Below are 17,431 nucleotides of genomic sequence, written 5' to 3'. Positions count from 1 at the left end.
CACACTGAACTCTATCAGTAGTAGTTGGTGAACCAGGCGAGGCAATCATTTGAGAAACCAAGGCTGTTGAGTCTGCCGATAAGTATGTGGTGATTGACAGAGTCGAAAGCCTTGGTCAGGTCGATGAATATGGCTGCACAGTAATGTCTCTTAGCGATGGCGGTTATGATATAGTTTAGGAACTTGAGCGTGGCTAAGGTGCACCCATGACCAGCTCTGAAACCAGATTGCATAGCGGAGAAGGTATTGTGGGATTCGAAATGGTCGGTAATCTGTTTGTTAACTTGGATTTCAAAGACCTTAGAAAGGCAGGGTAGGATAGATATATGTCTATAGCAGTTTGGGTCTGGAGTGTCTCCCCCTTTTGAAGAGGGGGATGACCGCGGCAGCATTCCAATCTTTGGGAATCTCAGATGATACGAAAGAGAGGTTGAACAGGCTAGTAATAGGGGTTGCAACAATTTCGGCAGATCATTTTAGAAAGAGAGGGTCCAGATTGTCTAGCCCGGCTGATTTGTTGGGGTTCAGATTGATGTCCTTATTGTTGACTAGTCGTCTGTCATCCTCATTGTTTTGACTGGTGTAATGCTATTGTTTTGACTGGTGTAATGTTTTTGTTTTGACTGGTGTAATGCTATTGTTTTGACTGGTGTAATGCTTTTGTTTTGACTGGTGTAATGCTTTTGTTTTGACTGGTGTAATGCTATTGTTTTGACTGGTGTAATGCTATTGTTTTGACTGGTGTAATGCTATTGTTTTGACTGGTGTAATGCTATTGTTTTGACTGGTGTAATGCTATTGTTATGACTGGTGTAATGTGTTTTTGTTTTGACTGGTGTAATGTTTTTTGTTTTGACTGGTGTAATGTTTTTGTTATGACAGATGTAATGTTATCTTTCATCTCACCCAAATGGTGAACTTCATATGACCTCAACCACTGTTAGGGTGACAGCTCCTTCATTTCCCATAATTTTTTTTTTTCTTTACAGCAATTTTAAAGGGCCGTTTTTGTAATCTCTCAGCTTTTCGCCTGGTGGTGAACCCCTCAGGCATGGCTGGGCTCGTCTCACCCTTACACGTGATTTGTCCACCCCAGTTCCTTTCCCATATTTCCCCCTGAATGTCAAGCGCTTCAACAAGCTGTCCAAGGACAGAGCATTTCAGGCCAATTACACTTCCTACAACCAACCACTTCAACATAGCATCTATTATTTTGCTTTCGACTTGAGGTTTGGCTGAACTCCGTCTGTTAAATTCTGGTCTGTGGAGTGCATTAGGCACATTAGCACAGCACTCCACGTGTATCCACAGAGTTGGGTGAATCTGCCTTTTCCTACCAGGTCCCTATCATGTGGAATAATCTCCAAGTAATGTTTGGATGTGTTGTTGTCTCTGGGTCAGTTTAGGAGAAATGTTAGGGATTTTTATAGTGATAAAGGTGTTTGTTTTGTTTGATTGTGTATATATTTTCAATTTATTTAATTTTGTGTTTTAAATGGTCTAATTTTATTTGTTGTATCGTTCCCAGGGCACATTTGCAAATGAGACCTAGGTCTCAATGTGTTTTTCCCTGGTTAAATACAAGTTAACAAATGGTTTCATTAGTACTGATGGAGATCAGGGACTCTTTTTTTCATAACAACAAAATGACGTAAGTAAATTGTATTTTGTGCTACTATAGTGATTTCTATAGAAGTACAATGGCCCAGATTAAATAAACGCCTAGAGTGAGCTTTGCTCCTGACATGAGGTAGCTGTCCTCATAAAACAGATTAGTGCTTGACTCCGGAGGCATCCCACACAGTTTCAGTGGAAGGTTGGTTCTAGTCTCATGCTACTGTTGTCCACCAGTCCTGTAGAGGCTGAAAGTCTAGTGAGCAAAAGCATCGGGGAACATTTGAGTTCAGATATCTACAATTCAAATTATGAACAATATAACTTGTGTTAACGTTGCCAGTTTACCAATGCAATAATGAGGAATCACAAAGCCAGATATTTGCATGATTTTACAGAATCTCTGTAGTTACAGTGGATTTCTGATCAAAGTATTTAGGTGGTTTTTGCTATCACCGCTTTCTCCAGCTTGTACATTGAACCGTTACGATACCCTGCTTGTACATGTAATGGGGCGGCAGGGTAGCCTAGTGGTTAGAGCTTTGGACTAGTAACCGGAAGGTTCCAAGTTCAAACCCCCAAGCTGACAAGGTACAAATCTGCCGTTCTGCCCCTGAACAGGCAGTTAACCGACTGTTCCTAGGCTGTCATTGAAAATAAGAATTGGTTCTTAACTGACTTGCCTAGTTAAATAAAGCTAAAATGTAGGTTTTACGGAAAGAGATTCAGGAATAATTAATAATCATTTCTTTGTCATTTCTTTGTTTAATCAGACAATTCATTGGTAACTGCTGTAGAGTAGTAACCTGCTGCTTCAGAGTCATAGAGCGCATCACTGCTTCCACTTTGATAACCCCGATGTTGACTTGTGACATTTATAAGGGAGGCCTGCCTACAACCTGTTCAGTCTCCCAGGGTTGTACAACCCCCTCATAAACTGCAATATGTCATGACCTGCTGTGTGAATGAGTGAGTCACTGTTATACAACACAGGTCAGTATAAGTCAATGTTTCTCTCTCTGTGGACATGTTCTCACTCTCTGTCTTTCTCCCTCCCTCTCTTTCTCCCTTCAATCTCCCTCTCGATCTCCTTTTTTTCTTTCCACAATTCTCCCACCCTTCTATATTTGTCTATCCCACTCCCCCTCTTCCTCTCTCACAGTGGCATTACCAGTCTGCTAGATGCCAAGGAGGTTGGCATGAAGATATTTGAGGATTACGCCAGCTCCTGGTACTGGATCTTACTGTAAGACCTGCGTCTCTGTGCGTCTGTGAGTGCCATATGTGTGTTTGACTGTGTTTTTCACTCTGACATAAAGGTGTGTGTGTGTGTGTGTGTGTGTGTGTGTGTGTGTGTGTGTGTGTGTGTGTGTGTGTGTGTGTGTGTGTGTGTGTGTGTGTGTGTGTGTGTGTGTGTGTGTGTGTGTGTGTGTGTGTGTGTGTGTGTGTGTCTAGAGGTCTGGTGATAACCATGGTGGTCAGCCTGGCTTTTATCCTGCTGCTACGGTTCACAGCCGGAGTTCTCCTGTGGCTCATCATCTTTGGAGTCATCGCTGTGGTGGGTTATGGTTAGTAATACAATACAGTACACTCTGCCACTAATCAACAGCAACTTTACCCTCAGTAAAAGAGACTAATGCCGTCTTTAGTCTGAGTACAGTACCCACACTCCACCAGCCCATACTGTATTTAAGGTAACATACCGCTACTGTATATAGATTTGTGGGAGACAGTGTCCACATCTTCTAACATCCAACTGTCACCAACACCTCTCTTGTCATGGCAAACCAACACCTGCTGTCATGGCAAACCAACACCTGTTGTCATGGAAAACCCAATGTAGCAGATAACTTATCATCTCTCTCTCTCTCTCTCTCTCAGGGATCTGGCACTGCTACTGGGAGTTCAGTACACTGAGAGGGAAGCCACACAGTGATGGTGATGTTACCATCTCTGACATCGGCTTTCAGACGGACTTCAGGGTTTACCTGCAGCTCAGTCAAACCTGGCTCATCTTGAGTGAGTGACCATCCCTCTATTTAAGCACAGGGGGATACTATTAATTTATTTTATTTAACCTTTATTTAACTAGGCAAGTCCGTTAAGAACAAATTCTTATTTACAATGATGGCCTACCAAAGGGCAAAAGGCCTCCTGCGGGGATGGGGGCCTGGGATTAAAAATAAAACATAAATATAGGACAAAACACAACACTACATAAAGAGAGACCTAAGACAACAACATATCAATGCAGCAACACATGACAACACAGCATAGTAGCAACAAAACACAACAACAACATGGTAGCAACACAACATGGTAGCAGCACAAAACATGGTTCAAACATTATTGGGCACAGACAACAGCACAAACGGGAAGAAGGTAGAGACAACAATACATCACAATAAGCAGCCACAACTGTCAGTAAGAGTGTCCATGATTTAGTCTTTGAATGAAGAGATTGAGATAAAACGGTCCAGTTTGTGTGTTTGTTGCAGCTCATTCCAGTCGCTAGCTGCAGCGAACTGACAAGAGGAGCGACCCAGGAATGTGTGTGCTTTGCGGACCTTTAACAGAATGTGACTGGCAGAACGGGTGTTGTATGTGGAGAATGAGGGCTGCAGTAGAAACTTAGAATGTGGGGGAGTGAGGCCTAAGAGGGTTTTATATAGAAGCATCAACCAGTGGGTCTTGCGACGGGTATATAGAGATGACCAGTTTACAGAGGAGTATAGAGTGCAGTGATGTGTCCTATAAGGAGCATTGGTGACAAATCTGATGGCCGAATGGTAAAGAACATCTAGCCGCTCGAGAGCACCCTTACCTGCCGGTCTATAAATGATGTCTCCGTAATCTAGCATGGGTAGGATGGTCATGAATCAGGGTTAGTTTGGCAGCTGGGGTGAAAGAGGAGCCATTACAATAGAGGAACCCAAGTCTAGATGTAACTTTAACCTGCAGCTTTGATATGTGCTGAGAGAAGGACAGTGTACCGTCTAGCCATACTCCCAAGTACTTGTATGAGGTGACTACCTGAAGCTCTAAATATATATATGGACGAGAGAGCTTCCTGCTGCCTGAGGTATCATGTGGAAGTAATTTGAGAAGAGCGTGGGTCCTAGGATTGAGCATTGGGGTACACCCCTGGTGACAGGCAGTGCCTGAGACAGCAGATTTTCTGACTTTATACACTGCACTCTTTGAGAGAGGTAGTTAGCAAACTAGGCCAAAGAGCCCTCAGAGACACCAGTACTCCTTAGCCGGCCCACAAGAATGGAATGGTCTACCGTATCAAAAGCTTTGGCCAAGTCAATAAAAATAGCAGCAGAATATTGCTTAGAATCAAGGGTAATGGTGCCATAATTGAGGACCTTTAAGGTTGCAGTGACACATCCATAACCTGAGCGGAAACCAGATTACATACCCAAGAAAGCCAGTCAGTTGACTATTGGCAAGTTTTTCCAACACTTTTGATAAACAAGGCAAAATAGAAATAGACCTATAACAGTTAGGATCAGCTTGATCTCCCCCTTTAGATAAAGGATGAACTGTGGCTGCCTTCCAAGCAATGGGAACCTCCCCAGAAAAGAGAGACAGGTTAAAAAGGTTTAAGATAGGCTTGGCGATGACCCAGATGTTTTTTGGGGGTCAAGTTTAAAGAGCTCTTTTAGCACCTTGGAGTCAGTGACTGCCTGATGGGAGAAACGTTGTATCAGGGCAGGTGAAAAAGAGGGAGGAGCATCGGGGATGGTTGCATTAGAAAGGGTGGGAGATGTGGAAATGTTGGACGGGCAAGGAGGCATGGCTGAGTCAAATAGGAATCCTGACTTAATGAAGTGGTGATTAAAGAGCTCAGCCATGTGCTTCGTGTCAGTAACAACCACATCATCAACATTAAGGGACATGGGCAGCTGTGAGGAGGAGGGTGGTTACTGAAGGGAGCTACAGAGGGATTATTCTCCAGGTCGTTAACCATTTTCCGTATCTTCTTGGGGTTAGATCCATAGAGAGAGAACTGCTCCTTAAAGTAAATAACTTTGGCCTTCCGGATAGCCTGAGTGCACTTATTTCTCATTTTCCTGAACGATAGCCCGTCAGCCTGAGTATGCGTGTGCGGAGCCTTTCGCCAAATGGAATTCTTGAGGTGGAGTCACTTTGGTGTGGCAGGTAGCCTATTGGTTAGAGCGTTGGGCCAGTAACCGAAAGGTTGCTAAGATCAAATCCCCTGACATGGTAAAAATCTGTCATTCTGGCCCTGAACAAGGCAGTTAACCCACTGTTCCTAAGCCGTCATTGAAAATAAGAATTTGTTCTTAACTGACTTTCCTAGTTAAATAAAGGTTAAATAAGAAAAAAAAGATCACGGTTGAACCAGGGGCTGAAACTGTTTTTAATTAGAATTTTATGGGGTGTGGTTAACAATACCGCTGATTCTATACCATTTTACGGAGGCCAATTCATGAAGAAAGGCTTTCTCATTGAAGTTTTTTAGCAATCATCTATTACAAATCAGGACAGGTCGTTTCACTGAGCATCCATTACGACCACCGGCTGTAAAACAGTGATCACTTAGGTCATTACAGAAAACACCAGAATGACACCTATCAGGATTATTTGTGAGGATAACATCGATGAGAGTAGCCTTTCCTGGGTGTTTGGAGTCAGGCCTTGTGGGATTGGTAATAAATAATCTGAGAAAGATTTAGGGAGTCCCATTGCTTTAGGACTTGGTCAGGTGGTTTAAGCATATCCCAGTTGAGGTCACCTAGCAGGACAAATTCAGACTTAGTGTAAGGGGCCAGGAGAGAGCTTAGGGCAGGTAGGGTACAGGTCGGTGCTGATGGAGATAGAAAAAAAAGAGATATTTGAAAATGTAATGCTTAAAACCAGCAAATAAAATGGTTTGGAAACAGACTTGGTGGAGACAACCGAGAACTGAAGGTGATCCTTGGTGAAGATAGCCACCCCCCCACCTTTGGAAGATCTGTCTTGCCGAAAAAGGTGATAACCAGAAAGGTTAACGTTAGTGTTCAAAACACTCTTCCTTAACCACATCTCAGTAATGACCAACACATCTGAATTGGAGCTGTGAACCCACACTTTATTTTACAAGAGCAGAAATCAGTGAAGCAGATATTAGAGCACAAGTCAGAATTGGGGCTAGCAACAGTAGATGGGCCGGGGTTTACGTGCACATTTCCAGATATCATCAACAGTAACAATCACGGCACGGCATAGCACACTAGCCTGGCACAAGGCTGCCACAACTCAGTTTACTCTGTGTGTCACAAGGTGCTCTCTAAGTTGGGAAGCAGTTGGGTGTGTCTGCTGGTTTTGTTCTTATTTCTCAATCGACCAATGATTTAGAGCAGGAAAACCATAGGCCTTCCTGTTAACTGTATTTTATTTATTTATTTTTATTTAACTTTATTTTATCAGAGAGTCATACTGAGACCAAGGTCTCTTTTATAGAAAGGCCCTGAATTTACATAAAATACCAAATTAAACCTGATATTGTTTAAATTTGGCAAATCCCAGGAGATGCTGTGGCCTGAGAGGATCGATTTTTGGGTTGTTGTCCACCTCTGCTGTAAAGGAACATAGATTTTTGAACTCAACGGTAATCATTTGTATTGCAGTGATCTCCCTATCAGTCATTGAGGCGGTCATCATAGTAATCCTGATATTCCTGAGGAGGAGAGTACGTATTGCCATCGCTCTGCTGAAGGAGGGGAGCAGGTGAGTCGTGTTCTTCACTCAGGAGATTAAGTCGGACATCTTGTTCTGTCACTTCCAATGAAACCAGCATCTGTGAGTTCAAACTTTTCTCCCCCTTTCTCTGTGTCTCTCTTTTCTCCAGGGCCATTGGTTACATCATGTCCACTCTCTTCTACCCGATCATCACTTTTGTTCTGCTGGCCATCTGCATAGCGTACTGGGCAGTCATTGCTGTGTATCCTCTCTATGTAGGTCTTCTCATCCTCACTGTGTGTACACTTTTACATTTTAAAGATTTACATGCAGCATTGCCCATTGTAGTGACACGTGAAGCATCCTGAACTGTCACCAATGGCATCATAGAGATAAAGACTGGATGAATTGAACCTATTGAAACTGCTGAACCCGTAGTGGAAACCCCAATGTAGATGGCTCATAGGCAGGCACACATTTTGTTTCTGATCACTGCTTATCACTGCTCCGTGTTGCCCTTGACTGGTTTTGCCCTCAGCTTCTTAGCGTCATCTGGTGATGCTGTGTACAAGGTCATGTCGACGCAGGACAAATGCATGTATGCCAACCTCACCTGTGATCCAGAGGTTGGCTTTTCTTTTTACTGTCTTCCTCTTTGTCACATTGACGTTATTGCTGTATTGCACACTCCTAGAATACTGTATGTTATTGGCCTTGAAACCCTGAATTAGAGCAGCTTATTGAAATTCAGCTCAGTGTGCTTGGCAGCAGTACAAATCACCCAGCTGTGGATACAGTTGAAGTCAGAAGTTTACATACACTTAGGTTGGAGTCAATAAAAGTCATTTTTCAACCACTCCACAAATTTCTTGTTAACAAACTATAGTTTTGGCAAGTCGGTTAGGACATCTACTTTCCTCTTGACACAAGTCATTTTTCCAACAATTGTTTACAGACAGATTATTTCACTTATAATTCACTGTATTACAATTCCAGTGGGTCAGAAGAATACATACACTAAGATGATTGTGCCTTTAAACAGCTTTGAAAATTCCAGAAAATGATGTCATGGCTTTAGAAGCTTCTGATAGGCTATTTGACATAATTTGAGTCAATTGGGGGTGTACCTGTGGATGTATTTCAAGGCCTACCTTCAAACTCAGTGCCTCTTTGCTTGACATCATGGGAAACTCAAAAGAAATCAGCCAAGACCTAAACATTTTAGACCTCCACAAGTCTGGTTCATCCTTGGGAGCAATTTACAAACGCCTGAAGGTACCACGTTCATCTGTACAAATAATAGTATGCAAGTATTAACACCATGGGACCACGCAGCCGTCATACCACTCAGGAAGGAGATGCGTTCTGTCTCCTTGAGATGAACGTACTTTGGTGCGAAAAGTGCTAAACAATCCTCCAAGGTATTGGTGTGGCCATCACAAAGCCCTGACCTCAAACCTATAGACAATTTGTGGGCAGAACTGAAAAAGTGTGTGCGAGCAAGGAGGCCTACAAACTTGACACCAGCTCTGTCAGGGGGAATGGGCCACAATTCACCCAACTTATTGTGGAAAGCTTGTGGAAGGCTACCTGTAATGTTTTACCCAAGTTAAACAATTTAAAGGCAATGCTACCAAATACTAATTGAGTGTATGTAAACGTCTGACCCACTGGAATGTGATGAAAGAAAGAAAAGCTGAAGTAAATCATTCTCTCTACTATTATTCTGACATTTCACATTCTTAAATTAAAGTGGTGATCTTAACTGACCTAAGACGGGGAGTTGCCGTTGTAAACTCTGGCCAAAGGTAGTGAACTGTATAGGGAATAGTGTGCCATTATAAACTCTGGCCAAAGGTAGTGAACTCTATAGGGAATAGTGTGCCATTATAAACTCTGGCCAAAGGTAGTGAACTCTATAGGGAATAGTGTGCCATTATAAACTCTGGCCAAAGGTAGTGAACTGTATAGGGAATAGTGTGCCATTATAAACTCTGGCCAAAGGTAGTGAACTGTATAGGGAATAGTGTGCCATTATAAACTCTGGCCAAAGGTAGTGAACTGTATAGGGAATAGTGTGCCATTATAAACTCTGGCCAAAGGTAGTGAACTGTATAGGGAATAGTGTGCCATTATAAACTCTGGCCAGAAGTAAATCGAGAAATGGGTGCGATTTCCTTCTAACCCAATAACTTACCCCTATCTCTCCCCAGAAGTTCAGTCAGACCAACGTGACCATGGTGTGCCCAGGCTCCCAGTGCACCTTTGCCTTCTACGGCGGCGAGAGCCTCTACCACAACTACATCTTTGTGCTGCAGCTGTGCAACCTGCTGGTGTTCCTGTGGCTAGTCAACTTTACCATCGCTCTGGGACAGTGCACCCTGGCCGGGGCCTTCGCTTCCTACTACTGGGCCCTGAGGAAGCCCCAAGACATACCATCATGCCCCTTGTTTTCCTCCTTTAGCAGGGCTGTACGGTAGGCTGTCTCAGTCATATAGGTTTTTAACGTATAAGGAAGGTGAAGATGATGTTTACATTTACATTTAAGTCATTTAGCAGACGCTCTTGGACACGAACAAAAATAGGAACTAACATGGAAAGTGTTGGTCCGATGTCTCATGAGCTGAAATAAAAGATCACAGAAATGTTTCATATGCATTTTCTGCACAAATTTGTTTACATCCCTGTTAGTGAGCATTTTTCGTTTGCTAAATTAGTCCATCCAGTTGACCGGTGTGGCATGTCAATAAACTGATTAAACAGCATGATCATTACACATGTCCTGGGTACAATAAAAGGCCACTAAAATGTGCAGTTTTTTCACTATGCAATGCCACAGATGTCTCTAGTTTTGAGGGACTGTGCAAATGGTATGCTGGCTGCAGGAATGTCCAACAGAGCTGTTGCCAGAGAATTAGTGTTCAATTCTCTACCATAAACCGACTCCAACTTTGTTTTAGAGAATTTGACAGTACGTACAACTGGCCTCACAACCGCAGACCACGTGTATGGCGTTGTGTGGGCGAGAGGTTTGCTGATGTCAATGTTGTGCCCCATGGTGACAGTGGTGTTATGGTATGAGCAATTTGAATGCACAGAGATACCATGACGAGCTCCTGAGGCCCATTTTTGTGGCATTCATCCGCCGCCTTCACCTCACGTTTCAGAATGACAATGCACAGCCCCATGTCGTAAGGATCTGTTCACAATTGCTGGAAGATGAAAATGTCCCCGTTTTTCCATGGTCTGCATACTCACCAGACATGACACCAATTGATCATGTTTGGGATGCTCTGGGTCGACGTGTACAACAGCGTGTTCCATTTCCCGCCAATATCCAACGACTTCGCATAGCCATTAAAGAAGAGTGGGACAACATTCCACAGGCCACAATCAACAGCCTGATCATCTCTATGCGAAGGAAATGTCACGCTGCATGAGGAAAATACTGGTCACACCAGATACTGACTGGTTTTCTGATCCACGCCCCTACCTTTTTTTAAGGTATCTGTGACCAACATATGCATATCTGTATTCCCAGTCATGTGAAATCCATAGATTAGGGCCTAATTAATTAATTTAAATTGACTGATTTCCTCAGTGAAGTTGTTGAAATTGTTGCATTTCGCTTTTATATTTTTGTTCAGTATAGTTTATAATGGCACATCTTGCTTCGAGAGATATTCCCTAAGGGAGTTATCCTAGTACTGCACTAATAAACTATTTCAGATTCTCCATTAAGCCTTTAAATCCAAGATGAGACATAATCTGTGAGGAAACTGGTCCTACGTGTGTTGAGGGTTTTACACCTATGATGGGAAGGGGGAAGTGTGTGTGTGTGTGTGTGTGTGTGTGTGTGTGTGTGTGTGTGTGTGTGTGTGTGTGTGTGTGTGTGTGTGTGTGTGTGTGTGTGTGTGTGTGTGTGTGTGTGTGTGTGTGTGTGTGTGTGTGTGTGTGTGTGGTGGATATACAGCTCTATTTTGTATTAGTAATACAGTGTATTGTGTATCTCCCAGGTACCACACAGGCTCTCTGGCATTTGGCTCTCTGATCCTGGCCTTTGTGCAGATGTTTCGCATCGTTCTAGAGTATCTGGATCACAAACTCAAAGGTGGGTTTTCTGCTCGTACTTAACCCACTGCCTTTCGTATGTTTACATACAGTACTGTATATTTATTTATATGGCATGTTTTCTTGAAGATGATCATCATGTATTTTTCAGGTGCTCACAATGCTTTTGCCCGTTTCCTGATTTGCTGTCTCAAATGCTGCTTCTGGTGCCTGGAACATTTCATCAAGTTCATGAACAGGAACGCCTACATCATGGTGAGTCTGGGTAGTTTCTGTCAAAATATTTTTCAATACCATCCATCCAGTACCTTTGAGGCATTTCAGTAGTTAGTACACCCATTACTATTGTGATCATGCTATTTGATAACCATCTCACAGAAAGTGTTGGAATCGTGAATAACATGGTCTTACTTTGAATTTCTCACCCTAGATGGCGATATATGGAAAAAGCTTCTGCACTTCGGCCAAAGATGCTTTCTTCCTCCTGATGAGGAACGTAGTAAGGTAAGACAAGGTCTTTTGTATCGGTCCGTTTGATTGTCTGTCCCTCAGACAGTTTTTTGTGTCTGTCTGTCTTTCATGGTGGTGACTGTCTCTCTCTGGGCTTCTGGGCTCCTCCAATGAGGTGTCTCCTCTGTAGGGTGGCAGTGCTGGATAAGGTGACAGACTTTCTCCTCTTCTTGGGAAAAGTGCTTATTTCAGGGAGTGTTGGTGAGTTCCCTTTCCCACACACTGGTGATAACCTTGTGGTATGTTTAACTATGAGGGCTGATGTTAAAATTACCCAATGCATGAACAAGACTAAACAAACAACACACGCTGGAAAATAGTACCATAACGTACTCGGCAGAGGCGTTCTCTATAAGACAATGCCCATAGATACTATGTTACACTAATTGTACATTTTTCAGTGTTTGCTCAGGTTGTTATTTTGTTATTAATGATTCTGATCCCCCCCCCCCCCCCCAGGTGTTCTAGCATTCTTCTTCTTCACCCGTAAGATTCCAGTTATTCAAGAGGAGGTGCCATCACTAAATTACTACTGGGTCCCCCTACTGGTAAGAAATAGACTTACAACAAGCATTGCTTGTTGATAAATGTGCCCACATACATAGGTTCTGTTTGCTTGTAGCCGAACTTGGCTAGGCGAAGCGACTTCTGTGCTCTCATACTCCCTGAAGACATTCGCTTGAATAACTAGAAAAAAACAGCAATGTTAATGTTGTTCGCACAATTTTACATTTAGCTAAGATGTTTGGTGCAGAAAAAATGTGCATGAAAACTAGTCATCACTCGTTGAATGACAAACACTTCACGTTCTCACTCTGACTAGGAGTATTACTATTGTCTAATCAACTAAACTTTGACTTACCTCAAGAAATGTTTTTGTCTGCACAAACAGCTGGAACAAAAACTCCCGAAAACCAAAAATAACACAAACGTCACACAATTTTGTGATAATATATGCGTAATCTGTTTTGACTGGGAAGCATACTGTAAGCTTTAATTGTGCTTACTGACTTGGACTTTTCTGCCATTGTCAGACGGTGATATTTGGATCCTACCTGATCGCGCATGGCTTCTTCAACGTCTATGCTATGTGTGTGGACACCTTATTCCTTTGTTTCTGTAAGTACATCATTCATCTATTTTAAATGCAGGCCAGTCTGGGGTGTGAGGGTGTTTATATGATACACAGAGAGTACACTCCAGTTAATTGAATGCTTCCTCATTTCTACTTCATGTTGCTCTCTATTATATCAATAGCGGTGTACAGTTTTCTTCATAAGACAGAAAAAGGTTGTTCTTGCACTGCGTGATTTTTTTTTTTTTTTACACTACTGTCATTGTTTTACCAATTCAATCATTTATATTGCATGTTCTTGCAGTGAATACTATTGTATAGGGCCTGTGCTATATGTATTATATTTATCAAACTTTTCCTCTGCTGCATACTAATCACTGAACCAGTTGGCTATAATGCACTGTCCATTTTGGCTGACTGAAACCTATATCAACTTTTTCCTAATTAATTTCCCTGCTTGGCTTTCTAAATCGTTTGGCTCAAACTCCTTTCTCTTTCTCTCTTTCTCTTTCTGCCTTCCTACCTATACGTTGTCTGCTCCTCTCCTCCTCATCTTTCCTCCTTTTCTCCTCCTCTGTGACAATGCTTTGTCTTCCGTCGGTCCTGGATCAGGTGAAGACCTGGAGAGGAACGACGGCTCGCCCCTCAAGCCCTTCTACATGTCCCCTCAACTGCACAGGATCCTCCGCAGAGAGCAGGGCTCCAAGCTCTACGCTTCCTCCTGATAGGCCACAACACTGAACCTCTTTCACCTGATAGGCCACAACACTGAACCTCTTTCTCCTGATAGGCCAAAACAATGAACCTCTTTCTCCTGATAGTCAGAACACCTGATACACCGAATGACTGTCTCATTCAGCATCTGTGTGTGTGGGGGTGATTGTGTTCTGGAGGATACTAGAGCAGGGCCTTATGGCTGGGCTGGACTCATGCATGGAGGTGACCTGACTGGTCAGGACTGACCAGGAAGGCCTTGGCAGGACATGGCAGGACCCAAGAGGGTGGTGTATGTGGGTGGGGTTTAGAAAGAGGCGGAGCTCTGTTCAACTTCCTCCCTCTCACCGCCTGCACCGTCGCTGATACTTCTAATATTAGCCTTTTTTCTCTGCTGTGCTTCTGTCCCTTTCTTTGTTGTGTCGAGACTCTGCTGGCCTCTGTCTTACTTAGAGAGCGCTGCAGCAGCACAGTGGACATGGGTGAAATTGCCATTAGCCCAATACACTGCAAAAGGCACATACACTGCAGAAGGAGATCTCTGTATTTCGGATGCAATTGGTGTAGTTTTGCAGATGGTTGTGGGGTGATGGAAGGTAAGGGCGCCCCCATGTGACACTACTGTGTTTGTGCAATGGTTCCATGTACTGTAATGTAAGGTCACGTGTAGGGTGAAGTTGCCCTTCGACACTGATCTTGGGTCAGTTTAGCATTTTCCTCAACAATGGTTAGGATTGGGGAAGCTGATCCTAGATCTGTACCAAGGGGAAACTTCATCCCTGAGCTATTTTTAGGCGCTCACATGTGTTGGAAAATAACCCTGAGGTGGCTTTTCTGTCTAGCATGATTATTTTAATGGCTGTTTAGTCTTTGGTTGAAGAGGCACTTTTGGTCCACCATATTTATTGGCACTGTTACAGACACAGTTCAAAACTTAACGTGCAATGCTACGGATAGATAAACTTGACATACTCCTGGGGCGGAAGGTGGTTAGAGCATTGGCCTAGTAACTGAAAGGTTGCAAGATTGAATCCCCAAGCTGACAAGGTAAGAATTTGTTGTTCTGCCCCTGAACAGGCAGTTAACCCACTGTTCCTAGGCTGTTATTGAAAATAAGAATTTGGTCTTAACTGACTTGCCTAGTTAAATAAAGGTCAAATAAATGAATACAAATTACATGGTTACAGACACTTGTAGGATGTTTTGGTTTTACACTGTCAGGTGTAACACTAGATATTGGTTTTACACTGTCAGGTGTAACACTAGATATTGGTTTTACACTGTCAGGTGTAACACTAGATATTGGTTTTACACTGTCAGGTGTAACACTAGATATTGGTTTTACACTGTCAGGTGTAACACTAGATATTGGTTTTACACTGTAAGTGACAGTTATAATGTAGGCTCAGGGAGGTCAAGACTTCTGAACACATTTGATGCTCATGGTGAACGATTTGAATGGACTCTGACACCTTCCAGGGATTCCGACTGCAGTTGCTAGTAAATGTGCCTCGTTCTAAATGGAGAAATGTTCCTCTTTATTGTTTTGTGGTTTTACGATCTACCACAGAGAACCTTTTGAAATACCATTTATAAAAGGATGTTAAAGCCATTTTTGGTATTTTTATATGGAATAGTGCAGAACTGCAGTAGTACGGTTTTTAATACTAGGTACTGTAACACATCTGTTCTGAGGATATTTAATGTTTTTGTACAGGATAACTCTTTTTGTATCAATGACACCATGAAAATGTGAAATCTTTTTTTTAATAAATGTGAATGATTTCATTAGCAAATTTTCTAGGCGATTCATATCTAATTTGTATATTGTATTTAAGGGTTAATGACATTATAAATTAATAGTTGGTTTGGGATATTCAAGGTTTTTGGGGTAGACCTGTTATCAAACAGTGGGTTTGAGGAAATCAGAGGTGTCTTGTTTGGGATCAAGAGGACTTTTATGAAACAGTGATTTTTGAGGGTAAGTATCTAAACTTGAGTTAGGTATTTCACATGGATTTGAAGGAATTTCCAATAACAGTGAGTTTGAGGTATATGACTGTGTTTCAGAATGTTTAGCAGTAGGTTATGGGTATACAGAGTCTTGTATTTAGAGTTTGGCCAGCTTTTAGAATGTTTTATATTGTTCTAATTCTATACATGTCATTATTTGAATGTTCCCCTTGTAATGTTAATGGGGCGCTGCCACTGATGCCATAGAATGTTGTGTTGTCATTTAAATGTGACGTAATGCAGAAACTGCAATGGCCCAACTTTCTAAATACATGGGGGTATTTAACAGAGTTTCTGTGGTATGTGACTGGCTATGTGTTCCTGTCCCCAGTGGTGGATCTGGAGGTGAACAACGGCTCTGCAGCCAGACCCTTCTACATGAGCAGAACCCTGAGACACATCCTCAATAAGAACACCAACAAGAGGAGGAAAGACAAGAGATAGACGAGAGAAGAAGAGAGGAACGGATACAGGGTGACTGGAGGAGTATGGATAGACAGAGGCAGGAAAGATGATAGGGAAGACAACCGTGTAGGATCAAGTAGAGAGGGAGGTAAATACTAATTCAGGTCCATATTGGACACAGACTATCGCCCCGTAGCATTCACTTCTGTCATCATGAAGTGCTTAGGGAGACTAGTCAATGATCATACCACTGCCAGCTTACCTGCCACCCTAGACCCACTTCAGTTTGCATACCGGCCCAACAGGTCCACAGACGATGCGATCGCACACTGCCCTATCCTATCTGTACAAGAGGAATACCTATGTAAGAATGCTGTTCATTGAGTACAGCTCAGCACCATTGTAACCGCCAAGCTCATAATTAAGCTTAAGGCCCTGGGTCTCAACCCCGCCCTGTGCAATTGGGTCTTAGACTTTCTGACGGGCCGCCCCTAGGTGGTGAAGGTAGGAAACAACATCTCCACTTCGCTGATCCTCAACACTGGGGCAGTCAAAGTGTAGTGTCAGGAAAACAGACTCTCACTCAACAAAACAAAGGAGATGATTGTGGACTTCAGGAAACAGCAGAGGGAGCACACCCTATCCACTATCCACATCGATGAGACAGTAGTGGAGAAGGTGGAAAGTTTTAAGTTCCTTGGCATACACATCACGGACAAACTGAATTAATACACCCACACAGACAGTGTGGTGAAGAAGTTGCAACAGCTTCTCTTCAATCTCAGGAGGCTGAAGAAATGTCTTGTCACCTAAAACCCTCACAAACTTTTACAGATGCACAATTGAGAGCATCCTGTCGGGCTGTATCACCGCCTGGTACAGCAACTGCACAGCCATCAACCGCAAGGCTCTCCAGAGGGTGGTGCGGTCTGCACAACGCATCACCGGGGGCAAACTACCTGTCCTCCAAAACACCTACAGCACCCCTTGTTACAGAAAGGCCAAAAAGATCATCAAGGACAACAACCACTGAGCCACTGCCTGTTAACCGTGTTACCATCCAGAAGGCGAGGTCAGTACAGGTGCATCAAATCTGGGACCGAGAGACTGAAAAACAGCTTCTTTCTCAAGGCCATTAGACTGTTAAACAGCCATCACTAACACAGAGAGGCTGCTGCCTACATACAGACTCAATCATTGGCCACTTCAATAAATTAATCACAAGTCTCTATAATGCCACTTTAATAATGTTTACATATCTTACATTACTCATCTCATATGTATATACTGTATTTTATACCATCTATCTGCTAGGCCATCGCTCATCCATATATTTAT

General features: G+C 42.9%; 1 protein-coding gene across 3 annotated transcripts in view; it reads left to right on the top strand.

The window, feature by feature from the left end:
- LOC123997460 (choline transporter-like protein 5-B) overlaps positions 1-16,787 on the top strand; it is a 123,459-nt gene extending 106,672 nt beyond the window's left edge. Inside the window, exons 9-23 of one of the 3 annotated variants that reach the window (XR_006832113.1) lie at positions 2,777-2,860; positions 3,070-3,182; positions 3,496-3,633; positions 7,254-7,353; positions 7,475-7,567; positions 7,844-7,931; positions 9,519-9,781; positions 11,322-11,416; positions 11,528-11,631; positions 11,807-11,880; positions 12,017-12,087; positions 12,346-12,434; positions 12,921-13,005; positions 13,574-14,896; positions 14,930-16,004. Coding sequence is in view for 2 of the 3 variants with exons in the window: in XM_046301738.1 (XP_046157694.1) it covers positions 2,777-2,860; positions 3,070-3,182; positions 3,496-3,633; positions 7,254-7,353; positions 7,475-7,567; positions 7,844-7,931; positions 9,519-9,781; positions 11,322-11,416; positions 11,528-11,631; positions 11,807-11,880; positions 12,017-12,087; positions 12,346-12,434; positions 12,921-13,005; positions 16,020-16,132 (1,510 nt within the window). In the remaining variant the exon portion in view is untranslated. The other 2 variants (XM_046301738.1, XM_046301725.1) reach the window with 2 other exon arrangements.
- The last annotated feature ends 644 nt before the right edge of the window (positions 16,788-17,431 follow it).

The sequence above is a fragment of the Oncorhynchus gorbuscha genome, linkage group LG02 (genome assembly GCF_021184085.1).
Source record: "Oncorhynchus gorbuscha isolate QuinsamMale2020 ecotype Even-year linkage group LG02, OgorEven_v1.0, whole genome shotgun sequence".
NCBI classification, from domain to species: Eukaryota; Metazoa; Chordata; class Actinopteri; order Salmoniformes; family Salmonidae; genus Oncorhynchus; species Oncorhynchus gorbuscha.
This window is presented reverse-complemented; position numbering and strand designations above follow the sequence as displayed.